Raw genomic sequence first — 15,307 nt, 5'->3', positions numbered from 1 at the left:
GGCCTCCTGTATACTAGGTCAGCACTCTGCCCTCTGCCACTGAGCTATATATATCCTGGTCCTATATTCTGGATATTAATCTCTTTTTTTATCACTTTTTTTTAAGAGAGAGAAAGAGAGAATTTTTTAATATTTATTTTTTAGTTCTCGCCAGACACATCTTTGTTTGTATGTGGTGCTGAGGATCGAACCTGGGCCGCATGCATGCCAGGCGAGCGCTATACTGCTTGAGCCACATCCCCAGCCCCGTGATATTATATTAATTACAAATAATTTCAAATATTTAATCAACCAAAAGTTTCAACCTAGTAAAAGATTTCACAACATCTATCACAAAATAATACCTACATAATTTATGATAATCTATTAAACATATTTCTTTATTCATGTTCAGTGGCATAAATAATCATTAATAAAATAATTTTTATTTCTAATCAAGAGGTATAAAGCATACTACAATCTCCCTTATTGGCACAGCTGAAATGTGATGTGAATTTTTTTTTCTGTATTTCTTACTGGCACATTATAATTATACATAATACATACCATTGTTGCATATTCAAAAATATAATTTGGCCAATATCATTCCCTAGTATTACCCTTTCCCTCTCCTACAGTGAAGTTTCCAAAGATGTGTTGTTTTGTTTTTCTTGTGGTGCTGGGTCTCGTGCATGCTAGGCAAGCACTCTATCACTGAGCTGCACCCCCAGCCCTGGAGTGAATTAAGGATTGTCCATATATTAGCCTAGTAAAGACTGTTGATGTCAACAGAAAATGAAGCAGAGCACTTGACTTGGGTAACGATCAGGCTGTAAAACAGAACTTATAGCTTAGATGGATGTCAAATCATTTTCAGATAGTTTAGATCAGAAAAATGAGTAAAGTGAAACCTAATCTGTCTGATATTTGAATACTTGTACTTCTAAAAAGCACCATTTAAAAAAAAAACTGTAACCCACACCAAATATATTATTAATTCAGGACATAAATTCCTAGCATAAATTTTCATAAATAAGAAACCCCTGGGCTGGGGTTGTGACTCAGTGGTAGAGCACTTGCCTAGCACGGGTGAGGCACTGGGTTATCTCCTCAGCACCACATGTAAATGAATAAATAAAATAAAGGTCCATCAACAATAACAATATTAAAAAAGAAAGAAAGAAACCCCAAAACAGCAATGAATGGAGATTTAGCAACTTTGTGGGCTTAACATTTTCACAAAGATGTCTTCTTTTTTCTTTTTTTTTTTTTCTTTCTTTTTGTTTTCACTAAGAGTTGTTAATCAACATTCTTATGAACCTGGTAATAGGTATTAATTTTTCATGGAATGAAACTTCTAGATCCTCTGAATGTTCAATTAATTTTCAAAAGTCAAAAAAAAAAGAAAAAAGAAAAAAAATTCAAAAGTCCATTTAAGCTGGTAAATTTTTAATGTAGCAATATCAGATTAAATGAATACAAAGAGTACATGAGATCACATGTTTTGAATACAGATACCAGTTTTAACAGAACTCTAAATATACTTTTGCCTTCTGAGGTCTTTTTTTTCTTAATATTGCACATATTTTCTTATCCAACAGATACTCCTTAGTATGTCCATTGTTTAGGTAGGATTCAATTTTCTCCCAACAGACAAACCAAGATCAAGAATTCAGCCTATTCAATGACTTTCTCAATGGGACCCTAAAGCTCAGAAAATAATGCCACGAGTTAATAAATAGGCTGGCATCAAATTAAAAAGCTACTCCATAGCAAAGGAAACAATTAGGAATGTGAAGAGAGAACCTACAGAGTGGGAGAAAATTTTTGTTAGCTATTCTCCTGACAGAGGATTAATATCTAGAATATATATATATAAAGAACTCAAAAAACTTAACACCAAAAAAACAAAAAACAACAAACAAAAAACAAAGAACTCAATTACTAAATGAGCAAATAAATTGAACTGACACTTCTCAAAATAGGAAATACAAATGGCCAACAGATACATGAAAAAATGTTCAACACCATTAGCAATTAGAGCAATGCAAATCTAAACTATACTGAGATTTCATCTCACACCAGTCAGAATGGCAGTCATCAAGAATACAAACAATATGGTTTGGGGTTGTGGCTCAGCACTCGCCTAGAATGTGTGGGACCCTGGGTTCAACCCTCAGCACCACATAAAAATAAATTAATAAAATAAAGGTATTGTGTCCAACTACAACTAAAAAAAATAAATATTAAAAAAAAGAATACAAACAAGATATTATAAATGTATCTGGAGACTATCATGCTAAGTGAAATAAGCCAATCCCCAAAAACCAAAGGTCAAATGTTTTCACTGATAGGTGGAAACTAAACCACAATAAAGGGAGTGGGGAGAAGTCCAGTAGATTAGACAAAGGGGAATGAAGGGAAGGGAGGGAGGATGGGAATAGGAAAGACAGTAGAATGAATCTAACATAATTTTCCTATGTACATACATGAAAATACCTAAGTGAATACCCTACCATCGTGTACCCACAAGAATGGGATCCTAATCAGAACAAGATATAGTCCATGCTTGAATAATTTTATCAGAATGTATTCTACCATCATGTATAATTAAAAGAACCAATTTTAAAAAGAATACAAATGATAATAAATGCTGGAGAGGACAGAGAAAAAGGAACACTTTTACACTGTTGGTGGGATTGTAAATTAATACAACCACTGTGAGATATCAGTATGGAGGTTTCTCAAAAGACTAAGCATGAAACCACCAGATGACCCAGCTATACTGCTCCTCAGTATTTAACCTAAAGAATTACAGTCATCAAAATACAGAGATACATGCATACCCATTTTATATAGCAGCATAGTTCACAGTAGCCAAACTATGGAACCAGCGTAAGTGTCCAACAATAAATAAATGGACAAAGAAAATGTGGTTCATATACACAATAGAGTTTTATACAGTCATTAAAAAAAAAATTCTGGCATTTGCAGGAAAATGGGTGGAACTTGAGAACCTTATGTTAAATGAAATAAGCCAAACTCAGAAGGTCAAGGTTAGTGTGTTTTCTCTCATATGTGGAAGCTAGAGAGGAAGAATGAAAAGAAAGGTGGGGGATGATTACATGAAAAGCAAAGGCAGACCAACAGCATAGAGGAAGGGGATGAGGAGAAGAGAAGAGGGGAAGGAAGGGGGAAGTGCCAGGGAGGGTATTGGCCAAACTATATTGTTATGTTGTGTGCATGTGCTGATATGTAACAACAAATCCCACCATAAAGCACAACTATAATGTACCAATAAAAAATGTGGAGGAAAATAAAACACTTCATTTATCCTGTCATGAAAATATTTACATAGGTGAAAAAGAACTGCCCTATGAAAGTATTTCCTGAACTCAAATTACACACTCATTCAAGTTACAACTATTAATACTTTCTCATTTATGTTTAGTATAAGCAAGGCCTGAGGCAATACAATAATAGCCTTAAATTCTAATAAAAACTAATAAGGATTTATTTAATAGTCTCTAATGAACGAACCATAAATATTTTTATTTCCTAGTGTTTCAAACGCTAAAAAGATTAAAGCATAAAACTGCAATAAGTTCATATTAAGATACATTTTTCTATATATGGCATCTTTTTCTAAATTTATCTTTTACTACACTTCATGATTTGTCATAAACCAAGGCAGTTGATACATAAGCTGTGAACTTTCTTAGAATAATTGTTCTTAACTTTTTTTGGGGGATGTTGAAAATCAGATGAAAATTATGATGGACATATATGAAATGTTATTTAAAACTGGAAGAGCATGTTTATGAACCCATTAAAGGCTTATCCTAATTAGGAATTCCTGCCTTCAAGGAATAGACAGCATTTATAATATGATACCTTTTATTTTTAAAAAGGTGAAAAAAGAAAACATAAATTTGGCTTTAATCGCATTTGTATTAAGAAACCCTGGAAATGCAAATAAAATTTGATAACTATAGTTAACTAGAGGAGAAGAGCACAGAACAGATTACCTCAGTGGGAATAAGACTTCTGTGAATGTGGGTTTAACATTTTCACCAAGAAGTTTTTAATAAAACACATTCTTATTAACATGTTAATAGGTGTTAGGTTACCACATCGTTTTGAACTTCAGACTTTGTAAATATATCATCTATCTTAAAATATTAAATGATAAAAATTAAATGATAAATTATAAATAACAAAATCTCCATTGTAGACAGTATATCTCTTGCCTGCTCAAGATTGAATTTAGTGAACATAATGCTAAATATCATCTTTCACATTCATGAATCATACACTAAACATGACATCAATTAATGTATCCCAACAGTAATGATGGTAAGATATTCACAGGTAAAGCTAGACTGTTTGAGTTATTACAGATTCATATGAATTCATGTCCACAACCCACAACAGGAGTTAACCTGGAATGAAACTGGACAATGAGGAGAAGATCATATAAGATGAACTCTGCAAAGTAAAGCACTTCAGATGGCACAGAGTAAGTGCTCAATAAAAAGTTGCTGAATGGAACCATCCCAAGAAACGGGCCTGAAATGGCAGAGCCACCTACCTGCTTGATCCTCTTTCAGCGTGTTGGAGATGGTGGAGCCGGTCAGGGCTGCGAGGGTCGCTGATGGGGAAGCTCTATACCGAGAAAGTCTACTCAGAAGCATCTCATTAATGCTTTTGGCAGATTCACCCTCTTTTCGCATTAGAATTGTGCGTTCCTGAAGTGGGTTGGCTACAAATACACCATTTTCAACCTGATATTTAAAGAAAACAAGATCCTGAAATAATATCTATTTCCATTTAGTTAAAAAAATATTACTTGATATTATCGTGACCTCGTTGCTTAAAAACAATGCAAAATCTGCATCTGGGTATACTTACCCCTCAAAATTTAAGACCTCCACAGAAATTACTGCCAACAAAAGGAAGGCTTTGTTAAGTCTGAGTGCTCTCGTTTTTCATCATGGCCTATATTCAAAATGTAATGAGCCAAGTTTAAATTCTAGGAAAAGTTGTTGATTAAAATTCCTTTTACTCAATTCTACAGGCAACACTCACTAATCATGAGCCTCTGACAGGTACAAGTAAGATGAGAGGAAAACAAATCAGCCTTTGATTTACTGCTAAGGGGAGCTATGAGGTTAATGCCTTCTTGAAATACAGTTGGTGGCTAACATCCAAATTCTCCACCAGCAGTGGTTCCCATTGGCCCCAGCTGCTCGGGTGCTGGCAGAGCCGCCAGGAGGGAGGCAGACTTTGCTGGGAACACACCCCACTTCACCACCACTGAACCCAGCAGTTCTTTCATTCATCAACTGATTATTCCCCAGGAAAATCTCTGGAATTATGATGCCAAAATTCCTTCACCAATCTGGAGCTTGACTTCCAGCAGACCACCCGGCTCCCACTTTTTCTTTTTCCCTGGCGTTCCTTCTTGATAAAAAGACCCTGACCACTTTCAGTATCTCTTCCTTCTCATTTTTCTTCCAACCCAAGAATCTTTAGATGCAGCTCCTGGATCTGGGGAGAAACAGGCCCCACCTCTGAAGGTAGGCAAGACTGGCCTGCGGTGGTGGGCTGAGGAGACAGGAGGAAATGGAAGTCTTTAGAAGCCAACAGAAAGTGAAGCAGGAATGCAAGGGAAAGTTGGTAGCAGAGAAGTTGGAGGTAACAAGGCAGCGATTCATACAGTGATGAAGTGTTCACGAGGACTTCTTAGAGAGTGGGAAAACGCTGCCTGTTTCCTTACCCTCTGCTTCCTATTTGTCTGAGTTCAGCACCCTCAAAGGAGCAGACATTTTGATAGCCCACCAGAAACTTAAAACCAGAACCATGCACCTTCTTCTGGACTTCCTTGCAGACTGAGCGTGGCCAGCCCTCTTGGGATTCTCTGTCCCTAGCCATCGTGGTGGAACACTATCCTGGTTTGTTTCTTCACCCATGAGTACTCAGCTACAGTAAGGCACTCACTGTGCTACCTTGTGGAGCCAGCCCAGGGTGCACCGGCACTCCTCTCTTGCTTCCCTGCTGCTTCCACATCTCAGCTTGCTGAAGTGGTGCTTGTCCAGGGTCAGCCCTAGCCTCTAGTCCTCAGACCCTCATCTGGACCCTATCCCTAGACCTTTCTGTGGCTGGCTCTTTCCTATCATTCAGGACTCAGGTAGAATGTCACCTACTCAAAAAGGCCTTCCTTTATTGCCAGTCTGAAAGAGAACCTCCTCCATCCCCCAAGCCAGATCACATCACACCGCTTTATTTCGGCACAGCTCTTACCAGTCTATGGAATCATTTTGCTCATTGGCTCGTTCACTGATAGCCCTTCTCCTGCCCTGACTGCATGCTTGCTGCCTGAAAGCAGAGATCCTGCCTCTGCTTGGTCTCCATAAGGTTCCCAGTACTTAGGAAACCTTCAAAAAACACTGAATAATCGAATCGAGGCTCTCTCTAACTCAACCTACCTTTCTGTGGCAACTCCGGCATTTTATCTACAGATCCATCCTTGCCACAAAGATCTAGCCCCACCTTTTAAATTTCCCCCAACACTCCTCATTGACATTCCTACTTGAATAACCCCTTGTCACCTAAAATGTAACATACCTACTTCTTGCTGCATTGCTTTACCCCTGCCCTCCTGCTGGATCAACATTTAGTGGTCTTAAGTCTATTTATGTTGCACAACTCTAAATATAACCCTGCAAAGACAGCCAAGATAAAAATCAATCACTTTAAGCTTGGCATTCAAAAACATTACCCATCTGGCCCTATGAGAAAATCAATGGATAACTTAAAAAAAAAAAAACTGCATTATTGTGTTTGAGTACTTTGAGAATATTGAAAAGAAAGACTGAGGGCTGAGGCTGTAGCTCAGTGGCAGAGCACTTGCCTAGCACATGTGATGCCTAGCACTGGATGAGTTCCTCATATAAAAAATAATAAAGATATAAAAACGGTATAAAAAATACAACTCAAAAAATTTTAAAAAAAACTGATAAAGCACCTTTGAGAAGCAAGGAGGATTGGGGTTTGCTACACACATGGCCAATTGCTGGGAACCTCTACTTTAGCAGAGCAGCTCCTCAGAGGCTAACAAGCACTGGTTTAGGAAGGAGGGAGAGAGTTGAGTGGGGTGAGGAGCAGCACAGTGCTGGGAGTGATGGGAGGCTGCCCTGCTGGCAACCACATGGGTCCAAGCCACTATCATCTCCAGCTGGATGACTGGACCAGCCCCACAACCAGTCTCCTGCTTCAATCTGGCTCCCTCTTCAGCTGCCTCAATCAACCTTTCTCACTACATGGCCCTGTCCTCTGCCCCCCGACTCTAGGCCCTGTTACTTGCTGTGCACTACCTGCCACTTCAGTTGGCCAAGACTACCCTAGTTTGAGCACTGAGAGATCCATGCCCCACAGATCCCTCAATCCCAAGCAAACTGGAATGGCTGGCTACCCTGTGTATCAGTGGCTGCTTCTCATAGTTTAGGTCTGAGTTCAAGTGTCCTTCCTTGGAAAGTCCTCACCCGTAACCCAAATTAGAGTAGCTCCCCTTTCCCATCCACTATCACATTAGCTTGTTCAGGTGTCCAAAAATATGTTTTTTTCCCCCTAATTACAAAGTTAACATATGGTCTCTCTTGGAAATCTCAAGGAGAGAGAGAGGGGGAGGGAGAGAGAGATCGAGATCATAAATAAGAAAATAAGCCTGCAATGGTGGCTCTCAGCTATAATCTCAGCTACTTGGGAGATTAAGGAAGGAGGATCCCAAGTCCATAAACACTCTCAGCAACTTAGTGAAATTCTGTCTCAAAAATAAAAAGGGCTGGAGATGTGGCTCAGTGGTACAGCACTCTGGGTTTAAATCCCAGTGTCACAAAAAAAAAAAAAAAAAAAAAAAAAGCCCCATTATTCTATTTAGGGATAGGCAGTAAATGTTTTAAGTTCCAGCATTTAAAGAAACCAAAGATAGCTTTGGATACCGCATGTTATTATTGGGATCAATAAAAGGATGCGTCACCGACTTTTAAAAAGAAGACATCCTGGGCTAGGGTTGTGGCTCAGTGGTGGAGCGCTTGCCTAGCATATGTGAGGCACTGGGTTCAATTCTCAGCACCACATAGAAATAAAAAATAAAATAAAGGTATATATATATGTGTGTGTGTGTGTATATATATATATATATATATATATATATATATATATATATATATATATATAAAATACATTCTGAATCTCTTTCCTTTATGTCCCCCAACACGACTTCACCCTAACAATGTGCTCTCTACCTGGTCCCCTGCAGTAGCCTCCTACTGATCCCATTCTTGCCCCCTATTTATGCTGTGTTCTTTTAAAAAATGTTTCATTATGAAATTTTTAACAATACAAAAATAAATACAATAATTTTTTTAAATCCATTTATACATCATCTGGATATGAGTTGAAAAATACCATATTTTCTTCATATATCCCAAACATCATGTTATTTCACCCTTACATGTTCAATATGTATTCCTATAAAATATATTTTCTTAAATGACTACAATGCAATCACACCTAACAAAGTTAACAATACTTCTTAACTAATTTTGAGTCCATAAATTAGATCCAAATAAAACAATTAGAACAATCTATACATTATATAAATTTGGTTCATCTTTTTGGTCTCTTCTATGGTTATTTTGCTTCTAAGAGTCTTTATATGTGGCTTTTGACTATTCTTGACCCAACAGCTACAATAAACCTTTAAAACAAAATCCTATCACCTTTCTGCTCAAAACTCTTGTCCAAGAGCTTCTCATCTCCTTGGAATAAAATCCAAATAACTTTCAGGTCCTATAAGCAAAGGGCCTGGCTGCTCCTCCCACTGTATCATCCATTGCTCGACTCACTCTCTCTTCCCTCTACTTGAGCCACAAAGCTCTTCCTGCTGTCCCACCCTCAACAGGCCAAGCACATCCCTGCCTCAGGGTGGCTGCACAAGCCATTTCTTCTGTCTATAATGCTCCTCTGCCTGGTCTCACATGTCTCATGCCTTGATTTCTATTCAGGTCTTAGGTCAGATATCACCTCCTTAAGACAGGTTCCCCTGCCCATTACCTAAAATAGCCCACCTCCCCAAAAAATCATTTTTCTGTTACCTCACTCTACTCCATCTTCCTCATTATACTTATCACTGCTTGAAAGTGGATGCCTATTTCCTCTACTGGAATATAAGCTTCAGAACACTATGTTACAGGCTCCCATGATACTACCTGGCATGCAGAAGGCCCTCCTCATTCATACCATTCATCCATAATGTTGAAGAGGTATGAATGACAGATTCAGAGGTGGCTACTAAAGGATATGCTCAGGACTCATGGGAGTAAGGTTAAATGAAAACGTCCATTTGTATACAGTGGGCTAGGATCACAAGCCCTCCACAAACTAAAGATGCCAGAGGGGGAAAAAAAACTGTGAGGAGGTTGTGGAGGGGATTTGAATATCCAATGAGGAAACAAGAAAGATCGTCACAACTTCCCTATACCAGCTCAAAGCAGCACCATCTGTCCTGCTTGTCACCTTTGGAAGTCAATTGCAGTTACAAGGTTCCAAGAGAGAAGAAAACAATCAAGCTACTGTGAGTTTGTCACTGTGGGAAAGAGGTAATTCTCTGCAAAACCAAATAAAACTAACAAGCTACCAATCACAGATGCTCCAACCTAAGGGTACAGACCAGCTAACCAAATTTCTAACATGGGCTCTCACCACCAACCTATTCAGATTTTCTCCTCAGAGGACAAATTCCTTTCTACATCTGCTCCTGTGCTCATTAGATCTAGTCCTCTACCTCCATTAAAATCTTGCCACAGCTGGGCACAGTGGCACACACCTGTAATCCCAGAGACTCAGGAGGCTGAGACAGGAGGATCATGAGTTCAAAGCCAGTCTCAGCAAAATCAAGGCCTGAGCAACTCAGTGAGATCTTGTCTCTAAATAAAATACAAAATAGGGCTGGGGATGAGGCTCAATGGTCGAGTGCCCTGAGTTCAATCCTCAGTGCCCCCTGCCAAAAAACCTCACCACAATGAATTTTACTCTCCCCTCTCTAATCTCCCACCATTTTTTTTTTTTTTTTTTTTTTTTGGCAAATCAAGAGTAATACCAGGCTGGGGTATTACTCAGTGGTAGAGAGATTGCCTCTCACGTGTGAGATCATGGGTTCGATATCTAGCATCACATAAAAAAATAAACAAATAAAGATATTGTGTCCATTTAAAAAAAAAAAAGAGCAATATCAAATGATAGTGGCCAGCACTGGAAGGGCACCTCTGCTGTTAACTGAAAAGGGAAAGGAAGAGGAGCAGGTCTGGGATTAAAATCAGGAGTTTAATTGGTGGATATTTAGCTTTAGGGGACTATCAGACCTTCAACTGTAAATTCTACTATTTTGTGCACAAACACCCACATTAATGTGTACATAGTTTTTCGGGGACAGGTTTTGGCTAAGAAGCAATTTTGAGCATCCTCAGCAGGTGAAGGTGCTTCCGGAGACAAAATAAGATGAAATCAACTGAAGAGGAAGAGCTAAGAAGCAGATGGAAGGTGTCCTGGATACAAGTCCTGGTGCTCATGATTGTTAAGAGTGGGGCAGGCGAGACTCAGAAAGAATAATCAATGAATTAGAATGCTATGGTGGCCACAAGCCAGGTGAAAACAGGATTGGGAAGGAGAGACTGACCCTATTAAATACTGCTAAAAGACCAAGTAAAAAGAAGGCTGAGTTGACCACTGAAGTTAGCAATGTGGAAGTCACTGGAACCTGGTAAGAGCTGTTCAGTGGTGTGAAGAGGATACGAGACTGACTGCAGAGGTTCAAGAAAGAATGCGGGCTGGGGATGTGGCTCAAGTGGTAGCGCGCTCGCCTGGCATGCGTGCGGCCCGGGTTCAATCCTCAGCACCACATACGAACAAAGATGTTGTGTCCGCTGAAAACTAAAGAATAAATATTAAAAAAAAAAAAAAGGAAGAATGCAAGTAGGTAAGATAAAACAGTAACAATAAACCCATTCCAGAGTTTTGCTGTATGTAAAGGGTGGGTATGGTGGAGAAAGCCGTTTCTGTGCATCAGTATGCCTGGGGAATGCTGATCCACTGAGAAAGAAAAGGTGTAAACTCAGGAGCACAGTTAAGAAGAAAAGAAAAGAAAACCAAACCCACCCCCTACCTTTCTTCTCCCATAGCAGGGTCTGAACCTAGCTTATTGTACTAAACAATATAACTTAAAAATTAATCTGTTTCACTCTATGCCTCATACTTTTTAATGACTACACAGCGTTCCATTCTGAGAAAGTATCAGAGGCAGCATGCTAGATACCTATGTTCAGCTCCCAAGGTGGCATTTTAGGAAAGCTGCTAAATTAGTGGCCACTGATGACTTAAAATTATTTTAATTATTTTATTTTTTACATTTTGAGACAGGGTCTCACTAAGTTGCCCAGGCTGGCCTGGATCTTGAGATCCTCCTTCACTAACCTCCAAAGTTGCTGAGATTGCAGGTGTGCAAATCTACCATGGCCATAAAAAAAAAAAAAAAAAAAAATTAACAATGAAAAATCTCAAACATATGAAAAAAGAGAAAAAAGGATAATACATGTCCATATGTCATCATCCAAATTCAACTATTACAGATATTGCCATACCTGTTTTGCCTACCCTCTTTTTGCTCAAATATTTTAAAGTGTATTCCAGATACCATGTGGTTCTACTTCCAAATACTTCACGAAACATCTCTAAAAATATACACTTTTAAAATGTATCCACAATGTTAATTTACTTAAAAAATTACTTAAAAATAAACTAATTTCCTTAAAAAATAAATTAAGACTAATCCTCTGGTTTCATCTAATATTACTACTACTTTTGTATTCAAATTTCAAATGGTCTCCAAAAGTTCTTTTTAGTTGGTTTTTACAGTTTTTTTTACAGTTTTTTAAGTTTTTACAGTTGGTTTGTTTGATTCAGACTCGAAAAATGATTCAAAGGTGCTTCTTTTAACCTACAGCAAGCTCCTTCCTCCCCAACTTCTTATTTCACACTGCGGGCAGGGCCTATTTTAGTTGTTCCATTTCCTCTAGGGCAGGTATGAGCTTTTGATTATATAACTACATGTCTAAAAATATCTTTATGTTGTCTTCACAATTGATTAATACTTTGGTTGAATACTGACTTCTGGGTTGAAAATAAATTTCCCTCAGAGTTTTGAAAATGCTTCTCCATTTTTGCAACCAGGAATAAATGCTATTGAATAGCTTGGTGCTTTTCTAATTCATAATTTGTCTGTGATTTTTTTTAATTTCTGGAAGCTTTAGAATCCTCTCTTTATCCTTGGTAATCTAACATTTCAGAGGATGTTCCGTGATGTGGGCATTTTCTATTCCTGTGCCAGATCCTATTCCTTTTTAGCCAAGACAGCAGCATCATTTAGTCTGAAATTTCTCTTTTATTATTTCTTGATCATGGAATCTTTTTTATTTTCTTTGTTCTCTTTGGAATTCCTATTAAGAAGACAATGGATGGGTCACTCCATTATATCTTTTATTTTTTTCTCTCATATTTATTGTTCTTTATGTATCCTATCTTCTGGGAAGATAACACTAACTCTTATGAATTTTTAATTTTGGATAATCATAGTTTTAATTTCTAGGGGCTCTCCCTCATTCTCTGATAGTTTTTTTAAATGACATTCTATATTATTTATTTTTTTGCAGTACTAGAGATTGAAGCCATTAGTGCTCTACCACTGAGCTATATCCCCAGCCCTTTTCTACTTTTACATTTTTATTTTAAGCAGGGCCTTGTAAAGTTGCGGCGGCTGACCTAGAACCTGCCATCCCTCTGTCTCAGTCTCCTGAGCAGCTGGGATTACAGATATGCACTACCGTGCCCAGCTCTCTTCTGTCTCTTCTCATATCTCACAAAGTAGTCAGTGTTGATGAAGCTTTTCTCCATCCCTTCTACTTCTTTTAAAGTTTTCATATTGGAGGCTTTCCTCATTCGTCTCATGATCCTTAGTTATTTGCTCTGTTTTTTAATTTTTAATAAAGAAAGATCTAAATGTACACAAAAAGAGAATGGTAGCAGCATGTGTTCCCTATGTGCCCTCCCCAGATCCAATAATTACTGATGTTTTGCCAATTTTTTTTTTTTTATCTACTGCTCTCCCTTCCACATACTACTTCTCCAAAGTTTTGGGTTTGGGTTTTGTCTACTCTTTTTTCTTAAAAGTTCAGCACTAGTCAGGAATTCTAATGACATGGTTGAAGCTTACATGGTAAAACCCAGTGGGTGATTGGCCACAGAAGCAACTCTTTGCAATTCCAAGGTCTGTACATAGAGATCTTTTTTTCAACCAGGGTCATTTAGTTTCTTCAGAAAATAAATGTCTAGTCTTCTGCCTGGGCAGCAAGCATCTGAGCGCAAATGTGTGTGTCAAGAAGTGGGCGGACAGGACCTGGGTCAACTTTCAGTCTAGAATCCTGGTCTCCCAACAGCTCTGTGCCACATCTGATGCCTCTAACTCCTGTGACACTCTAAGGAGGAGTGGGCATAAACCATCTATCTTCCTCCTGGCACCCCTGAACATATATTCTTCTAGTCTTGACATTCCCCACACCAAAGTGTGGCAAGGGTCATCACGCTCTACATCTTCTAAAGTAGGGACAAGAGAGAGTGCCTAGAGCTAATGAACATGAAGGAAAGGTTTAACTGTAAATCACAAGGATAGCCAAAGGAAGAACTAAAATGCATGAAATAAGCACATTGGGAATAATAAAAGAAAGGGGAAATTTAGCCAAATCATCATCACAGGAAAAAAAAATCGACAAAATCTGGAATTCATAAATAAAGAAACAGCAACACAAGCATTTCACTTAGAGACATGAAGGTAACCAGGAGAAGAATTAAAAACCCATGAAAGTGACAACTGTGACACCTGCTGGGGATTGGGGGAGGTGGAGCAAAGGAAGCTCCTTTCAGTATGTGAGAGGCTGATGTTTGAAACCTTGCACTTGGGTTTCTCTGATACAATTTCTTCTTTTAATTTGACAAAAGCATATCAGGGAGGAAGGGGTTTCAATGTTCCCATTATTCCTCAAATAAAGATCTAAACTCTTGAAACAGCTGATGAGCCTGTTTAGGAAGAAATAAACAAGGAAAAGTTTTCTTACACTTTTAAAGGTAAGTGTAAGAAACAGTACAATCGCTAACAGACCTACTCAGAGAACACTCTGATGGGGCTATTTCAGAGAACACTGTGGGTTATGGCTTCCTTAGGATATCAGTTTATAATATGCTTGGGAGGAGGAGAGGGGAGGAAGAGGGAGGTGGGGAGGGAGGCAGAGAGACAGGGAGAGGGAGAAAGAAAACTGTGAGACTAGAAAACAAAGAAAGAGAATGTATTGTTCAGGGCTACTGGACTCCTGACTGATGGTCAACTGGTGGGAACAGAACAGGCTTGGAACCTTCAAGGTTTACTAGACAATTGCTATCACATTCTCTCCCCTTCAGAAATACTAATCTCTTTCCAGAAGGGGGTTCTAAATCACATAATGAAATAAGTTTTATTACAGACAGAGTTTAGGGTAATTTTCTCTTTGGTAAATGCCTACAAATACTATCTACACAAGCTCATACAAGAAAACTTTCTTCAATGATGGGAATGTTCTCTGTCTTTCCTGTTCAACACAGCAGCCACTAGCCACAGTGAGAGCTTGAAATGTAGCTAATGTAACTGAGCAAGCTAAATTTTCATTCTACTTAATTTTGATTAATTGAAATTTAGAAAGTCATGTACAGCTGGTGGCTTCTGCATTGAACAGTGCAGATCCAGACCCTGGGTGACCGAGTTCTTCTCATTCAAGCTTCTCTGTATTCCAGCTACCCTGGCCTGCCTTGATTTCCGAAAACATGCTTGCTCCTGCCACAGGAACTTTGTACTTATGTTCCTGTCTTCCTTGATGTTCTTCATTTGCCACCCCACCCCCAACCCCCATTCTTTATCAGGTTAACTACTACTTTTTTTTCACTGACTAAAATTATTTTGTTCACTTATTTGCTTACTGTTTATCGTTAATTTTTAAATTTCTCCACCACCATCACCCAAACCACCCAATTCCAGAGACAGAATTCAGTTAATTTGAGTAAGATAGTCTGCCTATCTTGCCCACTACTGTCTTCCCATCACCTGAGTACAACACTGCTTGAATCACCTTCTCACAATTGTCTCTACTCTTGAACACTCCCAGTTCCTCTCTACAGAACCAGGCTTGCT

At 38.6% G+C, this 15,307-nt stretch overlaps 1 protein-coding gene across 3 annotated transcripts in view; it reads right to left on the bottom strand.

The window, feature by feature from the left end:
• Hectd4 (HECT domain E3 ubiquitin protein ligase 4) overlaps positions 1-15,307 on the bottom strand; it is a 178,055-nt gene that overhangs the window by 97,499 nt on the left and 65,249 nt on the right. For all 3 annotated transcript variants that reach the window (XM_077796126.1, XM_077796127.1, XM_077796128.1), the window contains exon 8: positions 4,571-4,763. In XM_077796126.1, coding sequence (XP_077652252.1) covers positions 4,571-4,763 — 193 coding nt within the window. The remainder of the gene's footprint in view (positions 1-4,570; positions 4,764-15,307) is intronic.

Source organism: Urocitellus parryii, chromosome 3, assembly GCF_045843805.1.
Source record: "Urocitellus parryii isolate mUroPar1 chromosome 3, mUroPar1.hap1, whole genome shotgun sequence".
Lineage (NCBI taxonomy): Eukaryota > Metazoa > Chordata > Mammalia > Rodentia > Sciuridae > Urocitellus > Urocitellus parryii.
Note: the sequence above shows the minus strand (reverse complement) of the source record. Positions and strands in the feature narration are given on the sequence as shown.